Below are 15,811 nucleotides of genomic sequence, written 5' to 3' on the forward strand. Positions count from 1 at the left end.
GTTCTTGATTGCAAGCACAGCTGTGACGTACTTGATTCGCTGTGTTTTGGCGCTTGCCGTGCCGTCTCCGCACATTAGCAGCTGTACAAGATTTGCAAAGCCTCCGAGATTTGCAACGGGCAAGAAGTCTCGGAGGTTACGTAGAACGGAGAGGCGGCAGCCGTCGCTGCCTTCTGGCTGAACCCGCGCCGGTTAGATTTTTTTCAGATTTTGCCTTCTCTCGCCGTTCTCTCCGTTTCGGAGGCAATACAGCCTTGTGTGTAGGCAGTAGGCACGTTTCTCTGGCTGTGTGCCAGGCGAGCGTAGTTCGAATTATCCGTGAGGGAACCTTCTCGCGTTCGAATTAACTGACTTTTTTATACATAGACTTCTGTGGAGCTTGGCCGGACCAAATCGTACAGTTCGAATTATCCATAAATTCGAATTAACGAGCTTTCACTGATATTTAAATATTTTTAGACAGTCTGTAGATTGTGAAGCTCCTGTCGAAGTCAGGTTCAGACCAGGCATTGTATATGGTAAGAGTCTATTTCATCTTCATTTATTTTCACCCTTGGTCATTGGCTAGGCCACTCCCACGCTGCTATTATCACTAGGATTGGCCAGTCAGTACAGAGAATGGTAAAAAAAAAGAATGGAACGCTAAATGAAATGTTACAAATTTTGGCCCCATATTAGGCCAAGCATTTTTGGTCTATGGCAAAATACTGCACTGTATGCTATTGTATAACATAAAGTGGTACTGCATTGCATGCTACTGCATAATATTGATATGTGCACCTAGTTCAATACTATGCAGCCAGAAAAAGTTAGTCAGAGGCAATGAAGTTTGTGTATTTTTAACATGCCTCTGTAAACAAACGTAATCATTTCTTGTGGTTTTTTTTATGCCATGCCATTAAGAATGTCAACGAAAATGCCCCATTATTAACAGCTTGAATGTTACAAATAAATTAATAATAGCACACTTAATTATTGCAAATATATTCTATACTGAGTAGTTATCTATGTTTATTAGAGGTGTGCAAGTAATCAGAATTACAAATATGAATTGAACAGTCTATACTATTCAATCTATATTCATTTGATAACTTCAAATTTGAAGTTGTAGAATATCTGCATCTGTCCAAATATAAGGGTAAATAACAACACTTATTAGAGTCCACAGGAAGAAAGTCAGATGCATGTGATGACTGTCCTGAATGATTCTGTTGCAGGTAGCTATAGTTACTGTGGAAAAACATCAGCTCCAGTATGAACACATGAAGTAGTTCACTTCTGCTCAAAAATTTCCATTCATTCAATGACGATGTCTCTCCTTTGACCAGCCTACGAATCATTTTATCGATTAGGTGGCACAATTTATTATTTTGACAATATTATCAGATTTCATAATTGCCATTGTCTGAATTCACCAGATACTATCACCTTTCAGTTTGTTATTTACAAGCTCCTCTGTTGTTCAGATGTCCAGTTTTGAAGGACATATATGTATCAAATAGTGTAAGCCTTTTCTTTTTTTAACCCATGGAACTCTACGTGCCCTTAACATTTCAGTGTGTTTAGAAATGAAAAAATATAAATATATGTATACGTCTTTTGTTCGATTCAATATTCGAAGGTAGTTTTTCTGTAATATTCATATTTGATTTCATTAGTATATTTTGGTATTCAAGCACTCCCCTTAATCTTTATTTATTACCAATTTATAGCATGTTCATGCTCAAACAAGATGTGACAAAAAGAAACGCACTTCTTTTAAGGGAGCAGGTAAGAAAAAGCAGCTGCAAAACACTGGTGCTATTTGCTATAGTGACATGTATAATGAAGCTACACCCCCATAGCTTTGTCTAAGATACCAGAAAGTTGATTTAAAATATCATATGTGTTTGTGCTATGATTATTAAAGTCAGATACCTACCATAGTCTCTTGATGAGCCAAGCATAATGGAAAGAGGTAGTCCAACTATTGTTGAACGGCCACAAACTAGCACATGCTTGCCGTAAGTACTCATGCCTGTAAGAAAAAGGAAAAAGGATTAAAGGATTATTAACACTAAAAAATATAGATTAAAACACTTTGCAGGACCGTTGGGGGTAATGCAAGTTCCATTATTTGACCTGCCTTTCGATTTCACTGTACTCAAAAGCCCCAAAAGGTGCCTGTGCTTTCAGGCACTTACATTATTGAAATGTTGAGTCATTTATTTAACCCAAGTTTTCATAACTCAATGCAGTTTTATTGACAGAACTTTATTGTATAAGTAGAAAAGAAACAAAGGTGTAAAATAACAGCAAAAAGCAATTACCGACATGAGAGTAAATAAAACAATCAAGACCTCTTGTATGCATCTCTGATGGGAAAAGCAAGACAAATGATAAGCTACGAACTTAAATTGGATGGTGAACAGAATACGAGAATAATGTAGTTAATTGTTTTGATGATAACACAGTTATGCTTATGTAGGATCAGTTGAACTTCAGCTAGCAATACTTTTACACACATTATCTTTTAGCTTTTGGCTAGCTCTATACTTCTGGATGATTCACTGCCAACTTTTCACACTTAGCGTTGCTAACATTAGGCTTGCATACGTGGACATTTTTGTCTCTGTTGCATGATGGGTATCCAAATATTGTGTGTTGTTTCACTATGGAGGAAGGAAAAGAACGAGAAGCACTGATGTTACTTTCCGTAGTGCCATGCCGAATCATAGTTGTTTATGGGGCAAATTCTTCCCCCCTTAAATGCCTGCAGCCAAAAGCGCTTCCTCCATGGTTTCCAATCAATGCCAATAAAGGCTGCAAGTGTGGCAGGAGGGATTGGAGCTATCTGTCTCAGGTGCTTTGTTTACACCATGAGTAACTTCTCCGTCCACATCTGTACAAGGATGAAATCACAGTGATCACCGAGGTAGCAACAAGAAACGCCACTCAGGACACTGAGGTAGCTGTAGCAACGTAACTTTGAGTAATAGAGAGCAGCCAGCACCATTAGCAGCAATGACACCATTGCTATTTGCTGCATGAATGACATACGACATCCACCACACTTTTCACAATGCATCTCAGATTGTTGGGGCCTCTTAGTTTTCTTTCCATCAAGAAGTCAGGCCTTTCTTATACAACTTAGGGAAACATCAATTATGGATTTTTTTGTGTGTGTGTTACTCAAAATTTGACAAGTTTCAGTAATTTGTAACTGCAGCTAAATTTACTGTACAGCATCACGCACTCTACTATAGACTGTGGTTTGAAGTGGTGGGCAGTTGATCCTTTTAAAGGGGTCTTGAAACATTTTTCTAACTAAACATACAATGGACACGCTATTAAAGGTTGCCACCTTACGAATTCCCTGCTGCAAAAATTGTTCAAATCCTACAAGTAGAAGGGGAGTTAGATGTAGTAAACGCACTTATGAGCGGCTTTCTCTCTCCATTCATCTCCACTAGTGCGCTGGAAGCTAGACAGTGAAGGTGGTAAAAGGGCAAGGCTCCACCCAAAAGTTGAGCATGTCACCGGCGAGAGTGCTTGTCGCAGCGTCTATGCTATGCAGCATGCCGCTGCTATCTCGGAAGCCATACAGCTATGCACAACTGTTGTGTGTAGACCAGCAGTGCAAAGGTGAAACACTTTTTCTGTCTTTTTTGAAATCAAAGACATATAATTTTCACTGATTTACTTCAAAATTAGCAATAATAGCATTACTGAGAATGTTCTCACAATCATGAAAACAGCCAATAATTGTTGCTGGGCTTCATTGTTAGCGATGATGACATTGCAAAGATGACAGCAAGCGATTTTTCATTGTTTTTGGAAGAGATTGTAAGTTCCCTACTCTGTGCACTGCAATAATATTTGACTCGCATGTTCACAGAGCCTCTTTTACAGATCAGCAACATTTTATTACTACGTTTAAAAAGTGTTTCAGGGCCATTTAAATCTTGGTGATTTTCTTTTTGGAAAACTAAGCTCCAACCTGTGTGTTCAGCTTTAAGATATGCAGCATACATTAATATATTCATATAAAAATACCAACTTTCATTTACTGATGGCTGCTGGTAACATCCTTAAGTAAATGTTTAATTGGTGGGTTTGTTAACCCATTAGCAGGCTGTTCTCTATGCAATAGCTTTTCAAGTAAGGTGTGAACTTGTCAAGTGTCTAAAGATTAAAAGACAAAACATAAGGAATGGTCCCTTCGGACCAGATGACACTCTATACTTCAGGCCATACAGTATGACCTAAAGGTCAGTCATGCTCACATTGCCAAATATGATTACTGTATTTATTCAAATATAGGTCGACCTTTTTTTTCTTTAGAAATGTTATCAAAATTACCCATCGATCTATACTCATGGCCACAGAATCTCAATCTATATTCGTGAACAAGTCTAGCAGAAGTGCTGAACTAACAAAGTTCCTCCATCGCGCTCACCGTAAAGCAGGTCTGGAGATTATCTAGGCTGGCTTCAAGGAATCCTGCATATACAACGCACTCGATGGCGTTTAGGGTGATGACATTTGGGTTGCCGAGGGTACCTGCGAAGCATCTTATGAGGACGAGTTCTCTGGCAGTTTCGACGAGCAGGCCACCTGTGGCATCGACTATCGAGATTCAGTTGCAGAGCTTGCGGCAAATACAGGTGTGTCATGTTCAGGATTGTACAGCAAAGCTGTTTATGGCTAGGTTCTGGCAGATCTCGTCTCCGTGGACATAGACCAACAATTTTTCACATGTGGGCTGATCCCGAAGCTAGTGCAATACCGGGTCAACCCGCGGTAGAGGTGAAGCAGGCGTTAAGCACTCCCCATATCTGGGCTGATCCCGAAGATGGTGCAATGCCGGCGCAACTCGCGGCGGAAGTGAAGCAGGCATTAAGCACTCCCCATACGTGGGCTGATCCCGAAGATGGTGCAATGCCGGCTCGACCCGGGGCGGAAGTGAAGCAGGCATTAAGCACTCCCCATACGTGGGCTGATCCCGAAGGTAGTGCAATGCTGGGCGGACCCGTGGCAGAGGTGCAGTTTACTATTAAGGGGCCCACATTCACAGCTTCGCTGGTCATCCTTCTTCAAAGAGTGGAAGGGTACTGAATTTTTAAATTTTTATAACAGGATATGGGTCGACCTATATTAATGTTAATATGGTAGATGCATATTATTACAAGCTACATTTTGATACAGAAGTGTCCATCTGTAGCATCATTATGACAACAAAATTATAATGTGAAGTGGTATGATTTATGCATCAAACCAGTGACAAGAACATTTTAAAAAACGACAACTTTTATGGCACAAGCTACCAGTGTATTATAAACACAGCACTGCTTCTGAGTTTTTTTTTTTTCTATTACAATGCATTTATGAATACCACATGAGCCTTTTTTCACCTTAACACTGGAAACCACAGGGTTCATGCTTTTCTTTGTGCTAGTGAAAGACAAACTGCACAGTTGCTTGAGTTAACTGGATGTTACCATGCCAACACAAACATTATAGCAAAATAGGAATCCACCTAAATCATGTAGGGAAATCAACCAGATGTTTCAACTTTTATTCATGGTGTGCCCAGCTATTTATTAGGTAAAAAATATTCGAAGTAGCAGCTTAAAAGCTAGTTTTTTCACCTTCACCACAATGTGAAATATCAACGATTAGTGTGCCAAGGTACTGCGATAAAAGCTTGTTACATTATGTCTAAAAATGCTTACCAATGCGTTGAAGTATCTCAACTATAGCCAGTGGAGTGCACGGAGCAAGGGAAGCCATGTTTAAGCACAGCCTTCCCATTTGAAGGGCGTGAAAACCATCCACATCCTTAGATGGCAATACTGCATTACATATGACACTTTCTTTGATGTGAGATGGAAGTGGCAGTTGGACAAGAATGCCATCTACACTGGCAGAATTGTTTAGTCTTTGCACAACTTCAAGTAGTCCTGCTTGTGTGGTTGTAGAAGGGAGGTGTATGCAATCACCTCCTATTCCTGGATAAAAAAAGAAGAGGAGGGAAGAAATACAATGAAGTGTTGCCTGCTTGTGCTTTCATGCTGCTTAATAAAGAAAACTTAATTTTGGTGCCAACATTTCCATCTTGGCGATAGAATGCTTTTCAAGTGGTAGCCAACTTCCCAAGACAATGCCATTTTAAGCTGCCGATACACGGTGAATACATCCATGTACAACTACTGTAATGTGGCATTTTGATTATTTAATATTTTTCTTATTTTACCATGCCAATGAGGGTCCTCCCATGTCAGAGTATTTCAATAGCACAGGTGTGAAATTTATTACCACGATGAATTCAGGCAAGTTTCTTAGCGCAATCCATAAACACTTGTGATATTTTCATCTAAAGTAAAATTTAAATTTTAGTTGGATTTAGATTCTTTTTTCCTTTGCTTTATTAGGTCTCGACCCCATTATTACACTATCAAACCCCAACATCTTGACCCTGCAGGCAATCATTCATTATATTGTATATTATTGCTACCAGTTTAAAATGTGCATGAAGTGCAATGTGGCTTCAGTCATGAAGCATAAAACTGGTTGCAGAGTGGAAATTGAAACCCCAGAATGCACAGTCCCATTTAATATGAGCTGCAAACTGGTGCCCATGGTAAAAGGGGCTCCAAGACCACATGGCAATGCCAATTATATGAAAAATTGGAGAACTAGACACTGCTTCAATTACTGGTAATTTATTAAACCAACTTTCTTTTTCTTCATATGTTTATGCTGCCATTGGGCAGTCTTCGAGCCCCTTCATCCATGGGCAGTGTGTTGCAGCTCATGTTGAACACAACTGTAAATAGGTGGCGCAGGATGGTGGGATAAAATTTACGTTTTGGTAGTTTGACTGGTATCACAAACCAGACAATGCATGACAATGACCTACCTCAATGTGAAAAGCTGGCAGCGCACTACCTAATGGCCTCTCCATCATTCTCCATTTTCTGCTTCTCCACATTCAAGACCGAGCAAAGTATGATCCTCTGCTGTCAATTCTTTAAAAACATAATCCCTTTAAGCTTCTCTCCCTTTATCCTGTTGAGTGCCCAGTGCACTCAGCTTTTGGCAGTACGGTCATGGTGTAGGAGCAAGTGTCAGCATTGTGTGGTACCACTTGACTGCCACCTTCGTTTTCCATGATTTAACCAACCTCCTGCTTCACATTCAAAGCCATGCTGTACTTCGTGCGCATTTTAAATGGTTGCAGTAAAAGGTGACACAATCAATTATTTGCTTTGCTTTCAAGGAATTGAGGCTTCATATCATAATTATTGGGCCAGACAAAAATTCTGTAAGTACTCTTTTATTCTGTGAATTATGAGATCTGGTAATAGTGCAGTACCATTTTATTTGATCGCTGTATCAGAGGACAGGGATAATATCTGAACGCCAAGAGTGCAATTCGGAAACGGAAAACTATAAATCAGTTAAAAATAATCCTTCAAGTACTTTACGGTCAAAGTAATGTCAATAAACATAACCACTTACAAGCGCTAAAAAAAACCCCCATGGATTAACCATGATTACATTACTCAGCCAGCACTGGAAGTGGTGGTACATCTTGAATTGCTTTTCTTCTAAGTGTAATTGAATTACAAAACCAACTTCTGATTTGATGCTTCAAATGATGTCTATAAACTGAACTGCTCTGTGGATATGTACTTCTGTGAATGTGCTGTTTCACATTGATTTTTGTTTTAAGGTGAAGCTTTCTTTGCATCTTCGGCTTTCTCACTGCTGCTTTGGCTGTCTTGCACGCAATGTTGGGGGTTGGCTCAGAGCGTGTATATACATGGAAGGAGAATGACAGAGAGGAAAGGCGATGCAAAAACTCGTTTGGACCTTTCCATCACCTTGCATGTGCCTTTGGAGCTGCCTGGGTGTCGCCACCTTAGCCTCTTGACAGCTGTAATAATCCGTGACCCCATGCAAAACCATTGCAGAAAAGCAGCGCTTACTTTTCTACTAACTTGCAAGACCAGAGGGGACGTAGATAGAATCGTAGAGAGGAAAGGGGAAAGGGGAGGCAGAGAAAAAGTAGAACCAACGCTGTCGCAAAAAGAGTAAATCGAGTGGCAAGGCTGTTCGTAGCTGCTACTCTTCGCTTACAGTTCCCATACAGGTGGAGAGGGTAGGAGAGGGAAACTATTATGTGAGAAGGCAAGGAAACACCACTACCATAGACAACAGTGGTTGTGGGCAAACTGAAGGTGTGGTTAATGAGAGCAGCATTCCGGGCAAGTTGGTAATCTATTACTCAAGTGATATTGAGCAACAAAAAATGGCACGGACGTAAGAGAAGACACACCAAGCGCAAACTTTCAACTAAGTTTATTGTACCACTGAATCGGTTTTATACATGTGAAGCAGTGTAGACTGCGCATGTGCTTGCATGAAAATGTAACTGCGCAATCGTGTAACATAGTTACAAGTCTACACTGCTTTTCATGTATGAAACCAATTCAGTGGTACAATAAACTTAGTTGAAAGTTTACGCTTGGTGTTCTTCTTCTCTTATGTCCGTGTCGTTTTTTGTTGCGCAATATCACTTGAGTGAAGGTGTGGTATGGTACAGTACGTTTCTGCAATTTCTGAAAAATAAACACCATGCAAATTTGACAAGCAGACAACTAACACAGGATGTTTAGATGCAAAGCTGCATTAAAGCACCATAGGGCCCAGGCAACATTAAGGAAGCGATCGCACATCATATCAACACTTATGTGCCTGCTGCGGTAGCTTTGCCGCTATTGCATTGCTCGAGGCTGCGGGTTCAATCCTGACTGCAGCAGCCGCATTTCGCAGGAAGCAAAATAATAAAAAAAAGACGTTAATACACTTAGATTTAGGTGCACATTAAAGAACACCAGGGTGTCAATATTAATTTGGAGTCTGCCACTATGGCGTGCCTCATAATGTGATCATTGTTTTGGCACGTACAGTCTCAAAATTCAATTAAAGTTTAACACTTCTGCCATGATGTGATATGCCATGTAAGGCAATGATAATGCTCAACCCTCTTAGAAATTATCATCGATGACACATAACAACGCCTCAAGCGAACACGCCTCCCTGTGTGATCTGTGTATTATGCAAACAAACAGAAGTGGTGCTCACAAGGTAACGTTTAGCATCAACTCACCACTCTTGTATTGGACTAAACGTTGAACAAATGAAACATTCCCCGTCAACATCACCACTGATTATCGTCACTCATAGCAAACAGCACAGAAAGCTTCACTTACACTGATTCCCACAGTGCATGGGATCTGCGTAATTTTTCTATATTTACTCTTATGTATAGTTTATTTCATGCTCATCATAAAAAGAACTGTATGCATAAATAAAAAAACTGCTGGCTCTCCTGTAATCAAGAGTAGATGTAAGCATGAAATGGCTACTGACAAAGCAGATCGGTTGGAGTAATAACGAGAATCACAACCATCTCACAATATCGCTGCAAGTTTTGTCTCGGTCAAACAGCCATCCACGGCAGCGCCCGGTACGCGCGATGGTGCCAGACGCTGCCGTTGCTGCCGTCGCTACCGCTGTGCCAGATGCACCGCAGAACTCACAGACTACTGGTGTTGAAAAGAGCCCAAGCAACCCTGTCTCAGTGCCAAAAGATGGCAATCAAGCATATAGTGCCCTGGATCTGCCTTTGAACATTGCTATTCGAAATGACAAATAAAACTTCAGCATACTAAAAGTTACAGCTTGAATGATTTTGTGAACATACATTAGGAAGAACTCGAAAGCAATATTTTTTGTAACTTGTTTGGGCAGTAACTAGCGTATTTAATGCAGTCCTGTACAAAGGTTTGGGGGCCAAAGGCCGCATTTTCTCAAGTTTTGAATGGTTGTCCGGATGATCTCATTTTGTTCTCACAACAATGCCCGGATGTTCTCGTTCCATTCTCACCTTGAGTGCCCGGATAACTGCTCAGGATTTTGGCTCAAGGTCTCTGAAGGTTGCCAACAATGGGAGCTAAAAGCATTTCATGATTAAAAAAGGTATACCTCCATCTGTTTGTTGTAGAGGTGGAATGAACATAATATAGTGAGTGCTAAACAGTGCTACGTAAACTCACAGATAAACATTACCTGTCTACATCTTTTATATTTCAAGATTCTGTGTTTTCTTCAACGCTCCCATTGTGAGTCAACAGGATAATAGAGGTGCAATGAAAATTTTTTCCTACCCTCAAGTTTGCTTTAGCTGCTACTTTGATGCAGCTATGCCTCATTTATGTTTTTAAGTCATGTGAACTCAAACTTTTACAACCCCACTGACAGGTTATTCAGAAAACCCTAAGTACATATTATTATTCTATTATTATTTAAGGATGGATGAATTAAAATTACATTATAGGGTTTTACATGCCAAAACCACTTTCTGATTATGAGGCACACCGCAGTGGAGGACTCCGAATATTTCGACCACCTGGGGTTCTTTAATGTGCACCTAAATCTAAGTATATGGGTGTTTCCGCATTTTGCCCCTATCGAAACGCGACCGCCGTGGCCAGGATTCAATCCCACAAACTCATGCTCAGCAGCCCAAAACCATAACCACTGAGCAACCACGGTGTGTAGGGATAGATGAATAATCAAAGTTTTCAATACAAATATGAATAGTTAGCGTGTAGTATTCGATTCATATTCAAAAAGGAAGTATTTTATAATTTAGAATATTTGAAACTAACTAAATATTTTGCAGCAACTGACTGTTTTAAGTCTAGTTACGTCTAGTTCTCTGTCTGCTAAAGAAAATATAGCTAATTATCAGAAGTGTGATAACAACAAATGTCTTTGAAGCAATGCTCAAATACGATGGGTAATGCAAGATTTGTTTTCATTTTTGCGGTGGAAGTCTACATGGCAACATGTGATTTTTGCATGTAGTCTGTCATTTCGTGTTTTTGGTAGTCTAGCTATGTAGCATTTTTTACATTTTATGCTACAGCCAGTGAGGTTTTGCTTGCAACATGCCCTCTCACATGTGTCCAGTCATGCAAGGCTTTCAGTAGCTTTTGTTCTGCCACAACTTGTGATCTTCATTTGCCAATTATTTATTTAGTGTTCTTGGAAAGCTATTCATACAACAACCATTGTTTCTTCGAGAGCTTGTTTGCATCCAGGCTCCAATACTGATGAGGCACTATGGTAATCTTGTGTTTAAAACTAATTATTTGTCCCCAATAGTTTGCTTTTCTTTTTTTGCACTTGTTAGTACAGCCGTGGTATCTAATTATAATGAAATAGATATTCCTGCTGTAAACACGTCTGCGTTTGACTATTCAATATTCGATTTGATATTCTATACATATTATTTGCATCAAACAAAGTTTATACTTGCCCACGTGTATTATTTTTTAATTTTTTTTAGAAAGGGCAGGCACAGAAGGACAGGTATTATCATGGACCAATAACAACTAAAGATATGCCATCTTTCAATCTGAGAGGACTATATGTAGAAATTGAATTTTTTGGCACGAATTTTTTAAAAATTTGGCAGCATTTATTTTTATCAGAAAATTCAGCACTTATTGGTACCTATTTCTTTGCAGTTCTGCCTTTTTGGAACTTGGGTTTGAAAAACTGCTCTCATGTATTTGTATTCGTAATGAAGCAGTAAAATTAGTAAGCTTTATTGTCATAAAGACAGTGAGACAGATTAATCACAGTTGAATTTAAATATCTGCACGGTATTGAAATAAATAAATAAATAAATAAATAAATAAATAAATAAATAAATAAATAAATAATGAATTCTTTTTTATAGTCTCCATCCCTTCTTTGCTTGGCACCACAGAGAGCACCTTGATACCAGTCGGACTTGGACGCTCTGCGCTGAAAGCCTCCGAGAACTGAACCACCTCGTTCAATAAAGTGTTTCTATCTTTCTTCTCTTGTAATCAATATCTTGCATGAGAAGGTGCATGGATTACGTGCAGTTCTGTACATGCCAGGTGTCAACGTATGTGCTTGGGGTGTGCAAGTTTAGCGCACACTTAAATGTCTCGACGTTGGTAGGTAAATGAAGATGGGGGTCCCCACAATTTGCTGGAGTCTTATTCCATCCATAACGACCAGTCAGCTTATGCCTTTTGAGCTAGGCTCTCTGGTTGTGTGCTTACCCTATTGATCTCCCTAGTTGGCATGAGCTGACGATGTCTATTGCAAGGGAGGCATTCTACTAGCCGTTATTGTAAATATGTAAACATTGCAAGTAGCCCGCTTTTCTTTTTCCCGATATTCTTCCTCTATTTTTATTCTGTTCACTTTCTAACCCGTTACCCCATTCCCCCGCTGACGCATGTTCAGAATTACATGTCAGCCATCCGCTTTCTTTCTTCTAACACCCGCAAATATTAGCCGCTTTTTCCCACACCCAGACATGCAAGCTGATGTGGACACGCAGGAAGAGCGGGGAGGAATGCACTAGTACATTCTCATAGCTCTCTTATCTGATCCCCTTTCGTTGTTACGTGGCAGGCAAAGCTCCTGTATTTCCACATAAAACCAGAGCGAAAGAGAAACAAAGGTCGAGAGGTTAGGATGATGCTGGCAGGTCTGAAAAAAGAAAACCTGTTTGGCCAGAGACACCACCAGCAGCCATTTGGGTTTGGTCGCATGATGCGAACCCAGTTTGACAAGCTATGACGAATCCCTAAATTCTGCAGTGTTTGGTATAAACTGAATTGCTAATATTTGAATTGGCAGTGTTATGAGAGAAGCAACAGCATAGGACCATGCTTTTGTATTGGATGTGGATAACTGTGGAGTGAAAGAGGAAAGAATGGCTGATGCAGCCTACACCCAGCTTTCAGCAGAACAATAATTTTGTAGCTTGTTAACACTGCACCAAGTTCACTGACACATCAGCAATTTAACAATTTGTAGAGAGTGAATGGCCATAAACATTTTTGCATCACTACTCCTTTAGGTGACCACTCACTGGCTCAGCATGTCCCAAAGTTATGATACTGACAGAAAAATGTCATTAACTTGTTTATTCAATAACTTTTCCCGTTGAAAGTCAGCACTTGTGTCTACATCTTCCTCCATATTAGTTTTTAGTGTGCTGTTGCTTATCCGCCAAGAAAAATGACGTCTCAAAATGATAGAAACATGTGCCTCTTGTCCTTTCTCCTTTAGAGCACCTTTTTGAGTGTTGCATACCATTTGCTTTGTTTCGTGTTGTCAGTTTTCTCAGGTCACCTGTCTCAGTAGTGCCATCCTTCTAAAACAGCACAGGTAGCATGGATGCATTTTATTGAGTGACCATACCCCCCCCCCCCACCCTTGTTAAAAAAAAAAAAAGAGCTGCTCAGTGAATCACATATTTTGTAGAAGCCTGTGACAAGTTGCAGACATATTTCAATCTCTTTATATCATAAAGCTAATGAAGCTTAATTTTCTTACTGCCAAAGATGCACTCATTTTGTGTTTCATTTTTGCAATGTACTACTTATTGCTTTTAGTTATCAGTGTTGTTGTTGTCCATAAACATATAATCAAGGTACTGTGCTTAATGAAAAAATTTAGTTAGAACAAAATCAAAGAAACCGTTATTAGAGGACACTGAGTCAAAACATGGCCGCAGCTGCTGCATATACTGATGGGTACAAATGTAAGATGGCGTCGCTGACCACGCCACATGCAAATACTCTCTCTCGCTGCCTCTCTCTCAAAAAACATCCATTGGCTCATATGTCTGCACCTGATTTTATTTAATGTGGTGCAGGAAAAAGCATAAAATTGTTCTGTAGGATTATGCACATGTATAATGATACAAATTCTTAAGGATGTTTCATTGAACAGTTCGAAGCTTCTGATAAAGCAGAAACCTGTGATCTCGAGGGCTGTCAATTAAAGGGGCCACTAACACAAAACACTAAATTAATTTAGATGGATAAAGCATTCTTTGAAAACTCTGTCATTGTTAACTTCAGAATAATAGGTTGATTATTAGAGGAGAAGATGAAGATCAGAATTTTTAAAATTTTGCACCAAATCCCCAACGCCTGTACGTCACTGTCACTTCATGGATTTCAAAGTATTTTTTCAAATTTAGGCTGTGTTGGCTCAGGAAAAATTCATGAAACTCGCCATGTCCAATCGTTGGCTCCTTTAGAACACAGTGTAGTCTATCTGTACTGCTCACTAGAAAAAGGCTGTTTTATTCACAAAATATACATATTCTGTCGTGAGCTTAAATTAAATTCTACGGTTTTATGAGCGAAAATCACAATTTGATTATGAGGCATGCCGTAGTGCAGAAATGCAGATTAATTTTTACCACCTGGGGTTCAATGTGCATGTAAATTGAAGTACACAAGCTTTCTTGCATTTCATCTCCATTGAAATGCAGCCATTGTGACCAGGATCGAACTCGTGACCTCAAGCTTAGCAGTGCCACAGCCACTGAGTTACTGCAGCGGGGGTCATGATCATAAGAGATTGCATGATCAGTCTGCTTGATAAGAAAAACAAATTAGCGAAAACCTGCACTCCCCCATGGAGCAGCCCAGACAGTGATGTATCATCTTGTCTAATTTCACTCAGGCAAGGAAGACAGAACTGCAAGGGCCAAGCAACCACACTAGATAACTTCATTGGCCTCGTCACCCCAAAAAATTTTCATTTCGGCAGCATTTTGGCTGCCAGCAAAATTTAACTTGAGTTGGGGCAAGCCTGAGGAATAAAGCAGGTGGAATGAAGCAAAAACAGGTATGATGGCATCAAATTGAAGATACAATCATTTTCAGATGATAGTGTATTGTATGCAAGGGTATCCGATGAGAAAGAGTGCTTTTTATTGGCAACTGACCTCAAGCGCCTAGCAGAAGGGTGTCATTAACAGCATGTCTCTAAACATAAATAAATGTGTACACATTAGCTTTACAAGGAAGATTAACAAAATCAGATTGTTAAGGAACACAGAGATAAAAAATAATTGCTCAGTCAAATATACTGGCGTTAGACTCTCAGAGGATGACTCTTCGTCAGAACTTGTTAATACCGTATTTACAAGTGCAGGGCATGTGCTTGGTTTCATGCAACAAAGTCAAGACGTGTAGGCAGTGACGTAAACAAAGCAGCATAAAAACATAAATTTCGTCAGTTTTGTAGTATGCCTGCCCTATATGGGATCCGTTTTTGTGGCGTACATATTAGTGCATTGCTTTGCAGCAAGGTTTGCCCTGCGGAGATACGAGTGTTTTCTAAGTGTAATGACAATGATTTTTAAAATGAGCTTGGTTAGATTGCTTTGTCTGAACAATCGAGTAGGTTGCATCTCGAACTGTTGATGAAGTTAATTTGACCTTGGCAGTAATCGTGACCAATTGACTTTTGTGCCACTTGCATATTTAGTGATCAGCATAAAAATGGGTTGATTATAATATGTACGTAAGCGAAGTTGAAGCAAACTTCTATCAATAGAACTTCTGCAAAATACCTACTTTCTTTTTATCGAAATACCGTTTATAGCAAAATTTTTGTTTTCTCCGTTACAACAGTTCAGCAAGCATAGCTGAAGCAATAAAACTACAGATACCGACCAAAGGCAATGCTAAAAATAAATTATTCTTTAAGACGTTTCTTTAAGGTGACTGTGAACAAGGCTTCCGTAGAGAAGCCGAAACGTCTTAAAGAATAATTTATTTTTAGCATTTCTTTTGGTCGGTGTGTGTCATTTTATTGCTTCATGTTTAATCCCGACCACACGGGCTTCCGTCGAACTCTCGACTTCAGCGAGCCTAGCTCAATGATAATCCCCGTTTCCCTG

The 15,811-nt window shown here is 39.7% G+C and overlaps 1 protein-coding gene across 2 annotated transcripts in view; it reads right to left on the reverse strand.

Moving 5' to 3' along the window:
• The window catches only part of Nmdmc (NAD-dependent methylenetetrahydrofolate dehydrogenase), a 50,058-nt gene that overhangs the window by 33,706 nt on the left and 541 nt on the right, over positions 1 to 15,811 (reverse strand). Inside the window, exons 3-4 of one of the 2 annotated variants that reach the window (XM_065437434.2) lie at positions 5,715 to 5,990; positions 1,922 to 2,017 (exon numbers count right to left, since the gene is read on the reverse strand). In XM_065437434.2, coding sequence (XP_065293506.1) covers positions 1,922 to 2,017; positions 5,715 to 5,990 — 372 coding nt within the window. The remainder of the gene's footprint in view (positions 1 to 1,921; positions 2,018 to 5,714; positions 5,991 to 15,811) is intronic. The other variant, XM_065437435.2, reaches the window with a different exon arrangement.

Source organism: Dermacentor albipictus, chromosome 1 (genome assembly GCF_038994185.2).
Source record: "Dermacentor albipictus isolate Rhodes 1998 colony chromosome 1, USDA_Dalb.pri_finalv2, whole genome shotgun sequence".
Lineage (NCBI taxonomy): Eukaryota > Metazoa > Arthropoda > Arachnida > Ixodida > Ixodidae > Dermacentor > Dermacentor albipictus.